The 9,203-nt window shown below is 56.8% G+C and overlaps 1 protein-coding gene across 2 annotated transcripts; it reads right to left on the reverse strand.

Annotated features, from left to right (window-relative positions):
- Positions 1-580: 580 nt before the first annotated feature.
- LOC105472045 (ficolin 1) lies at positions 581-8,949 on the reverse strand. 2 transcript variants are annotated; one of them, XM_071078582.1, is made up of 10 exons: positions 8,765-8,949; positions 7,362-7,475; positions 5,768-5,821; positions 5,400-5,435; positions 4,588-4,620; positions 4,023-4,150; positions 3,487-3,616; positions 2,139-2,273; positions 1,424-1,519; positions 954-1,040 (listed from the first exon to the last, which is right to left on the reverse strand). In XM_071078582.1, the coding sequence occupies exons 1-9, from the start codon at positions 8,865-8,867 to the stop codon at positions 1,464-1,466; spliced, it is 789 nt and encodes a 262-aa protein (XP_070934683.1). In that variant the 5' UTR covers positions 8,868-8,949; the 3' UTR covers positions 954-1,040; positions 1,424-1,463. The 2 variants fall into 2 exon arrangements, with proteins under 2 accessions (XP_070934682.1, XP_070934683.1); XM_071078581.1 differs by lacking the exon at positions 1,424-1,519 and having other exon boundaries at positions 581-1,040; positions 8,765-8,942.
- Between the last annotated feature and the right edge of the window lie 254 nt (positions 8,950-9,203).

Genomic DNA, 9,203 nt, shown 5'->3' on the forward strand with positions numbered 1-9,203 from the left:
CTTGTGCAGCTTTTCCCTCTGAGGTCCACAGTACCCCCTAGCTGAGGTCTGTGTGTGGGAGGAAGGCCTCTTCGGAATCTTCTCTGTGCAGGTGGCTGACCAGGCGCTCTCTTCCTGGGGGTGAGTGCTAAGTGTTTCTCTCTTCTCAGCAGCCAGCTGGCCCAAAGCACGAAGTCTGCCGTGGTGGGAAGCAGAAAAGTTCCTACTAAACTTTCTCCCTTTTTCATAAGTGTTTTCTGGACCCCAAAGTGACTTTTCTCAAGGAGTGTGAAGTGCTGTGAGTGAGGCCTGGGGGGACGGGGAGGCCTGGGGATGGAGGTGGGGATTGCCCTTTGTCAATTACTGGAGGTGGAAAATCGGAGGTGGGGATGGAGTAATCACCCTGTGTCAATTACTAGAGGTGGAAAATCCTTGCAAAAGTCACTCAACCTCCCTGAACATCGGTAATGCCATCTGCTAAGTGAAGGTCCTGACTCTTCCTGACTTAGCCAATTCCAGGGAAACACCTGCCGTGCAACAGATGTAGGAAGGTGATCAAAACCACTGGTGTTCAAGAAACACATACGGAAACTGTACAAACTTGTCTGTCCCAAAGCAAACATATTTAGAAGCATAATTCTCCCTCTGGTGAGGTTGTGGGCATGTGGGAGGTTGACCGGGCTGGGGGCAAAGGGGCAGCTGTGGGCGTCATGGGAGTGCGTCTGGCTGGGGAAACGGGGTAACTTCCATGCCGCAGCATTTGTGGGTGTGGCCTCCCCACCAGCAGGTGCGTGTGGAGGGGTCCTGGCCCAGCTAGGCGGGCCGCATCTTCATCTCTGACACCTTGTAGCTATAGTTGTACCCCTTGGCCGCACTCCAGTTGATGCCGTTGGCATAGCTCTCATGGGGTCCTCTGAGGTAGAGACCATTCAGGTTTGAAGCGTGACAGTCGGAGTACCACCAGGCTCCCTGGAACTTCACAGCACAGTTCGAAGAACTCACATCGTTGTCTTGGTCTTTGGTGGAGAAGAAGTGATTGTTGTGGGCCCCTAGAGAATTACCTGCTCACAGAAAATGTGGGGTTTGCAGATGCTAGAAAAAGCCGTGCCACCGTGAGACCCTCCCCACATCCTGCCCCTGAGCAGAGCCAGCCTCACTTTAGAGATGCATGAGCCGAGGTACAGGTGCGCAAAGGACCCACCCAGGCCTTGGAGGAAGGGGAAGCAGGAGGCAACCTCTGGCAATCTGGTCTGGAAATTCCTCTCCACAACCTGAGGCCCCTGCTCCAGCAACCACCTGTTTCCTCCAGGGCCCCCCTAAACTGTCCGGCCTCGTGCTATCTCCTGGGATGGCCTCCCTCCTCCAGCCTGCACTGCTCCTTCTGGTCTCTCCCCACGTCCCCTGGGGCCCTGGTGGCCCTTGGTAGGTGCAGGACAGCCCTCACCTGGGGGCTCTTCCTCCGTCTCAAGCCCTGAGCCCGAAGCTCATCCCTGGCTCCTACAGCTGAGAAGTGTCACCCCCTGAGCCTCGGTTTTACCACCTGCAAAATGGGGATGACATTCCCTGCCCTGCTGCCTTCCTTGGAGGTCACGCGTGAGATCGTGCCTGAGAGAGGACCGCACAGACTCCAAGGCTGTCATTTCCAAGGCTCCCCTGGGACTGGGTTGCTCCGTGGAGCAGTTAGTTACACAGGCTTCCTGCCGTAGCAATTCTCAGCGCCTTTCATGAACGAATGTGCACTGGGAGTTCCCCAAGCAGACGCCCTGTAGGAAATGCCTCCCCAAATCATGCAGCCCGAGACTCCCTTTGGTAGAGAATGTCCCACAAGGCTGGTGTTCCATGGAGCACAGTTTGGGAAACAGCTCCAAGGCACCCATGAGAAAAGGACATTGTCTTCCAGGTTTCAGCGGGTGACGCCGGTGGGTCATCTCAGCCCTGCCCAGACGGCTCACTGTGCGGCAGACATAGCCTTAGGAACGCCAGCCGCTATGTCCTGTGAGCCTCACGCTGTATAGAGACACCAGTGCTAGTGGCTGCTTGACCGATGGAGAAACGGGGTTCAGAGAGGGGAGGGTCCAAGGTCACCAGGGGAAACACAGCCAGGATCTCTCTGCTTCCCAAACCCCACTCAGGCCACCCGGCCCCCAGCAGACACTCACCCGCACTGCCCTCAACAAAGGCTCCCAGTACTAGCTTGTACTTCTCCGCCTCACTGGCCACCTTGAATGATCTATACTTAGCAAACTGGCGATTGCCCTCAAAGTCCACCAGGTCTACACGGAGCTCGCTGCTTCCTGTTGGAAAAAGATGTTAAGGTCCCAGCCTTCAAGATCTTTCTGTCACCAGGCATGAGAGCTGGGGATGGGTAATTTTTGTTTGTTTGTTTGTTTTGAGACAGAGTTCCACTCTCGTTGCCCAGGCTGGAGTGCAATGGCACAACATCAGCTCACTGCAACCTCTGCCTCCTGGGTACAAGTGATTATCCTGCCTCAGCCTCCCTAGTAGCTGGGATTACAGGCATGTGTCACCATGCCCAGTTACTTTTTTTTGTATTTTTAGTAGAGATGGAATTTCACCATGTTGGTCAGGATGGTCTCGATCTCTTGACCTTGTGATCCACCCGCCTTAGCCTCCCAAAGTGCTGGGATTACAGGTGTGAGCCACCGCGCCCGGCTGGGGATGGATACATTCTTAAGGGATATCTGAATGTGGCATCCAGGAAAAAAATCAACCGGGAATGGTGGAAAATCTCTTGTTGCTATCAGGCCCTCAGGGATGGCTTTCTGTTTCTAAACACCTTTCCCGCTATTTTGGAGACCTGAACATGCCCCACTGGAGTTCACTGGGTGGAAGGGAGCATTCTTTCATTTTGAAAGTGTACCTTCTCTTTCTAAGGGTTGGTGAGCCACTAATGCAGGAGTGGGCAAAGCTATAATTGTAGTTTCTCTTGCAGGAATTTGAGGCACCTGAGTGGATACCTTCAATCATGCCATGGGGCAGTGGGCAGGGATAATGGACCAGCGATGATACAGACTGCCTCAGGGCCAGCTGCAAAACTCATTCCCTGCCCCGGATGGTTGGGGCAAGGCCCTCTCACTCGGGTGGGTGCGGCTGCAGGGGGCCTGCTGAGGCGTGGGCTGGAGGAGGCAAGCATGGGCTCTCCATGGGATTAAGATGCAAGCTTCAGAGGCACATCAACAGCCGGAGATGAAGGCCACCCCAAACCCCAGTGGTCTCTCTCCTGCTTCCCTCTCTCAGGATGTGAGATGCCAGTAGGGCCAAGACCTGAAGAGGCCTTCAGCCCAGAGCTCTATTTCCCTTCCCGGTGCTGCCAGAGCCTACGGCAGGGGATGCAGCCCTTAGAGGTCCCAGTGCCACCCTGAGTGTGCTCAGGGCCCACTCCCCTGTGGGCCAAGAGGCGCTTATGTTCCTGGTGGCCCAGGCCTAAGGGGCAGGGGCACCCCCATTCAGGGTCCCCTGACCCCCAAGACCCAGCAGTGGCCCTACCCTGGGCGGTCAGGGCGTGGATGTTGTCGTTCCCCAGCCAGAACTCCCCCAGCCGACTGCCAAAGCCCTGCTTGTACGCGGCCCAGTCCCGGTAGAAGTCCACGGAGCCGTCCATCCTCCGCTGGAAAACCTGTGGAGAAGCCAGGGGATGGGAACCGGGGGGACAGACCGACGTCCCACAGCACGGGGGACCCGCCCTCCAGAGGAGCAGCATTTGTAGTTGGCAGAGCATCGCAGGCTGGGGTCCCCAGCACGCCCACCTGGTCTCCTCACAGACCCCACGGGATGAAGGAGGAAATGGGGGCTCAGATGGGGGAGGCAACAAGCCCCAAGGCACACAGCAAGAGAGCACCAGGCCCCTCCCAGCCTCTCCCATGGCCTGGACTTTTACCCACGGGTCACCTCCCCCATCATCTCTGTCCCCGACCAGGGGAATAGAGAATTCCAGAGTGTGTTCTCCAGCCAGGTGTGCAGCCTGGACTCCGGGTCTCCCAGGTTGACTGCCTCTGCCCAGGGCCCCTCAGTCTCCCACTCACGGTCCAGCCCCCTCCGTCCGTGTCCATGTCACAGAGCACAGCCAGCAGCCGGCAGTTGGTCAGGTAGATGGGGTACCAGCCACTCAGGAAGTGCCCTCGGTCTAGTAGGTCCTTGCAGGTGCGTGGACCTGGGAAGGGAACCCAGGGAATGGCTGCAGGATGGGGCCCCTGGGCAGGGCAGGGGCAGTGGGAGGGAGACCTGGCAGGGAGGAGCAGGGCCACAGGCTTCTGTGCAGACAGAGCAGGACTCCGAAGCCTAGACAGGGACATGGCTCCCAGGGCCATGCAGCTGTGATGGCCACGCCCAGTCGGCCTGACCCTCCCAGCTCCCAGTGTCTCCCCCACCTTTGGCTCCTGGGCACCCGGCCTTCTGGGGTAGATTATAATAGTGGAGCCCAGGTTGTCATGGAAGGGATTCAGGCGATGGCTGCCCATTACTCGAGTGATTGAGGGGGATGATAGGTGCAGATGGGGTTCTTCCTTAGAGTCTGTGGCGTGAACGCGTGCAGCTGGCCCTAGAGGTCGGGCAAGGCTTGGGTACCGAGGTCAGGGTATGACCAGTCACCTGTCGCACAAGACTGAGACTGCCCAGCATCTCCTGTGTGGGGAGAGGAGACACTCGTCATAAGCTTGAAATCAGAGCATCAGAACCCTCGTCCCGGTCAGCCCCGGTGGCTCCCTGAGCACAGAATAGAGAATGGGCAAAGGCAGCTCCTCTGACATCTCCAGGACACGTGGCACAGGCCTAGGGGAGGGTGGCCACACTCTGCTTCCCCAGAGGCACCGGCCACATGGTTGTCCGTAGGCCCCTGCTGTGCAGCGGGAGCTTCGCGGGCTGTGGCAGGTGCTGCGGGTCCTGCTGGACTAACTGGACCCCTAGTGGAGCCTTCACCGCTGATAACAGCAGAACAACACTTCAAGCCTGGCAGGGTCGCTCCAAGCCTGCCCTGCCTCCGCCCTGGCATCTGTTTCTTGGGACACAGATATCGGTGGACCCTCAGCCCCCGGCTCTGCTTCTCATTTGCTTTTGTAGGCAGAGTGTGGGACTGTGTCTTAGAGTGTTGCACATTCGGCTTTTTTAAACTTTTACAATTTTTGAATAAATAAGCATAAGTAAGACAGAAATTGAAATATTAAAGTGTCACCATCTACACACTGATGTGGTCCTGCTGGCCACTGGGAGTGACTGCTGTAGACACCGGGGTTTGAGCCCTCACGGATTCTGACAGCAAAGCCCACCGGGTTCCTTCCACCCCTCCCTGCCCACAGCCCAGATTGACAGGGAGGTGAGCGGTGGGTGGGTGGACGGAGGCCTCCGAGACCCCTCCCCTGGACAAAGGCTGCAGAGGCACCTGCCTGTGTCCACCGGTGGCTCACCTTTCTCTCCACGCATCCCCTTCTCGCCTCGGTCTCCTGGAGGAAGATGCAGGAGAATGAGCTTTTGGCCCCGGACGTGTGGGCCACGGAGAGGCCGGCCCCAGGGTGGGCTCCTGGCCTGGGGCACTGCATCTCCCCAGCCCTGCAGGCTCACTGAGGCATCACAACGCTCAGGTCTCAATGTTGGGGAGGGGCCCCGAGGCCTGGAATATGACAGGGCCCCTGTCTACCTTCCTCTGTCTTTCTCTGTTGATGTCTCCCCACCCTGTCTCTTTGTGTCTATGTCTCTGTCTCGCCCTCCCTCATTTCATTACAGACAGCTCCGACGTCCCTGCTCAAGGCCTCCTCGCTCTCTGCCCCCTGGTTACCTTTGGGTCCCACTGGTCCCACCTTTCCAGGGGCTCCAGGGATACCGCGTTCTCCTGAAAATTCCAAAGACATATCATTGAGAAAAATGCAACCTAAACAATTCTCCCTGGAAATCTTTGCCCCAAGTGATAAAGTCCTGACCCTCCCCAACTCTGCCTTGAACCCATTCTGGTTCCAGGAACCCTCAGAATTGCGAGCCGTGGACTTAGCCGGGGGGTGACCGCAGATGGAGGTGAGGGAGTGATGGAGGGGCCTGCACTCCACCTTGGGCTCAAGGCAAGGTGCTCCTGGCTCCTGTTTGTGCCTTGGGAGCATCTTGGGTTTCACCCTTTGTTGACCATAAGCCTGGGCCCAAGTCACCGTCACAGAGCTCTACTGTCTAGCAAGGGACCATGTTCTGGAGCAATGAATGCGTCCTCTGAGAGCCTCGTCCTACCACATCCCCACACGGAGAGGGTGAGCCCCACGTGCGGCCGCTGCTGTCAGGGAGGATCCGGTTCCACCGTGCGCCTGAACTCCCGTGGTGTTACACAGCCCTCCATGCGGTTCCGACCAGAAAGGGGACCCTCCCGTTCCCCGATGCCAGCCAAGAGGCAGCCCCCAGTCCATTCGCTGATCCCGGTTGCTGGCTAGAGTGTGTGGGGACTGGTTCTTGCTTTAGGGTATACTGGCCAGCCATGCCCACTGGTAGAAGCCTGGTTCAAGGGACGTCTGAGCCAGACTTGATTCTTCTCCTGCCAGGGAATGGCTTCCTCCCCAGTGTTCCCTCAACAGGGGATAGAGACCCCACTCTCAGGTCCAGCCTGCGGAGTGGACACGGAGGACCTGGCCCTGGACACCCACACGGAAGCCTGGACACGTCAGCGAAAGTCCAAGTCATGGGGACATTTGAGCTTGTCCCATCTACATTGGGACATCACCGCCAAGTGCTCTGCAGGCATCACCTTGAATGCCTCCAGGCATGGGGAGCTCACCCTCTAAGGCAGCGCCCTTTCCGAGCTTTTATGCACGTCTGCCTTACGCCATGCTTAGGGGGTACCCCAAACCACCCAAGGCAGGTACCTGCTGTTGGCTCTCCCACGTTCCCTGCAGACCCGCATGCAGAGCTCAGGGCTCAGGATTAGGGCACCCTCTGTGCCCTGAAGTAGACTGGTCCAAGTCCCATCCCCACTCCTTACTGGTTTGTCAAGTAGGAAAGTCTCTGACTTCTTTGAGCCTCAGTTTTCCCATATGAGGCAGGTGCAGAAGAAAGTGGTCACCTCAGATTTCAGGTGAGAAGGTGGAGGGACATAGAGCTTAGAAGTCATGCCAGTGGCCGAGCAAAGCTGGAACTGGATCAAGGACTAGGAGACAGAGCTACAGAAGCGTGTCCAAATGTGAGCTCATGAAATAGTTAGGAAAGACACTGCCTCCATTTCAGAACCCTGTTGGGCCCTGGGAGTCAGCTCTGTCCCTGGCTCTAGCAGGGGCCCGACCCAGGCTCTCGATCTAGGAATCATGGTGGGGGTGTTGCTCAACTCAGCATCTAGCTTCAAAAAGAGCAAGAGCCAGTGCCCCCGCCATGCCTGGCCTCCCCACCCGGCCCGCACCTACCTGTCTTTCCATTGATGCCTGCCTCTCCCTTTGGTCCTGGGGCCCCAGGCAGCCCCGGGCAGCCTCGGAGAATGGTGAGCTTGTCAGAGCCCTCCAGGCCCACCACCTTCACCTCTGCAGAGAAACACAGGTGCCCACTCAGTGCCTGGCCCAACAGTGGCTGGAAAGTGAGGTTTTCTGCTCTGCTGGGGCCTTGGTCTGTCCTCGCCCCTCGGGCACTGGTGAGGCGGAGACGTGATGGGGGCAGAGTCCTGCGTTGGAGACTACCCCGACGTAGCGGAGCCTCATCTCCTCAGTGCTGTGTGTCCTGGGGCAAGTCACTTAACTCCTCTGGGCTTTGTGCCCTGGGCTACCAAGTGGGGATAATAACAAGGTTGTGGCCAGGGCTGTATTAGAGAATGTGCATTTTAATCTCTTAGTGTAATTCGTGGCATTTAGAAAGAGTTAATAAACAGTGGGCTCTTGCAGTAACCAGTGACAATCAATGTTTCTAAGAAACTTGGGGAATTGAGGCTGACAAAGCCTTTTCCCTCCCAGACCTTGGGAATGTGGTTGTGGAATTACTGGGATGGAAGGGGCCTTCTAGATCCTCTGGAGAGAGGCAGTGTGGGGTCCAGGGACACAGAGCCAAGTGTGGCGCAGCTGGAGCCAAACCAAGGTTGTCTACTTCTTTGAAGAAATATTTTTCATTTTGTTCATTACAAAATCTACACGCCCTGCTAAGGGCCCTCTTAGAGACTGGAACGGAGCAGTGCTCTCACTGGAGACACGGCAGCTGCCATCTTTGGGGTGTTTCCTCTCTGTGTTTCCTGTCCTCCTTCCACTAGGTTGTAATTTACTATTTATGTTTCCTCCATAAATATGTTATCAGCCAGGGAGGCCGGGCCGTCCTTAGGAGCAGTCTCTCACTGACTGTCACAGAACCACCTGCTCCTGAATCAACGAGGGAAACACCTCGTCACTGTCCAAACCTTTGCCCCTATCGACTGATTCTGACTCTTTTGGGGGAGAGCCAGAAATCTGCCTTTTTAACAAACCCCCCAAGTCAGTGTGGCAGCCACCGTATTAGAGGGCCTCTCCAGTAAGCCCGTAAGAAGATAAAGTCAACAGTATTTTCTTCCTTCTCAGTGACAGATTCCAGACCCATCTGTGAAGCTCCATGGGGCAAATCCTGGGCTTTTGAGGCAGACAGACCTGAAGTGACATCCCTCCCCTATCCCCCCATGACCCTGGGTGACGCCTCAGCTGCCCTGAGCCTCCATGTCCTTGCCTGAGGATAGAACAGACCTGCTGGGCATCTTTGCAGGAAGATGTGCATAAAAGGTTTTGCCTGGGACACCCGAGTGTCAATGAATGGGGTTGTTACCAGCTTTTTGGGACCAGAAAACCTGGGTTCTTCTCACCTGGACAGGTGTCAGCAGCCTGGGCAGGCAGGTCCTTGATATGCAGGAACAAGACTAGTAGGACAGCGAGCCCCCGGGCCATGGTGGCTCCACTCAGCTCCATGCTCTCTGGCCTTTGACTCCGAAGAGTCTCCCAGCTCTAATGGGGCAGAGGAAGCCAGCTCTCGCCTTGTGCCACAGTTTCTCAACTCCCTGGGGGACACCCACTTCCTATGGGCTGCTTCGTTGCACCAACAGGAGGTATGAGGTCATCTCAAAGGGTGTTTCCTTCCACTAGGCTCCAGCAAGATGCCCGCCCCGTTGGGCTCTCTTCCCCAGCAAAGACAAGCTGCTCCCAGTCCAGAGATCTCCCAAGACCCCTCTGCTGGAAAGGGTCGACTTTGTTTGTGGCTTAAGGAGAGCACACTCCCACACCCCTTTCCATTCCCCAGCTGTCCCC

Source organism: Macaca nemestrina, chromosome 14 (genome assembly GCF_043159975.1).
Source record: "Macaca nemestrina isolate mMacNem1 chromosome 14, mMacNem.hap1, whole genome shotgun sequence".
NCBI classification, from domain to species: Eukaryota; Metazoa; Chordata; class Mammalia; order Primates; family Cercopithecidae; genus Macaca; species Macaca nemestrina.

Coding starts and splice junctions, on each gene's coding strand:
- LOC105472045 (XM_071078581.1), bottom strand. CDS start 8,867: ATGGAGCTGAGTGGAGCCACCATGGCCCGGGGGCTCGCTGTCCTACTA. Junction 7,476..8,764: donor GGCTGCTGACACCTGTCCAG/GTGAGAAGAACC, acceptor GTTTCTCTGCAG/AGGTGAAGGTGGTGGGCCTG. Junction 2,274..3,486: donor CCACGCCCTGACCGCCCAGG/GTAGGGCCACTG, acceptor TTTTTCCAACAG/GAAGCAGCGAGCTCCGTGTA.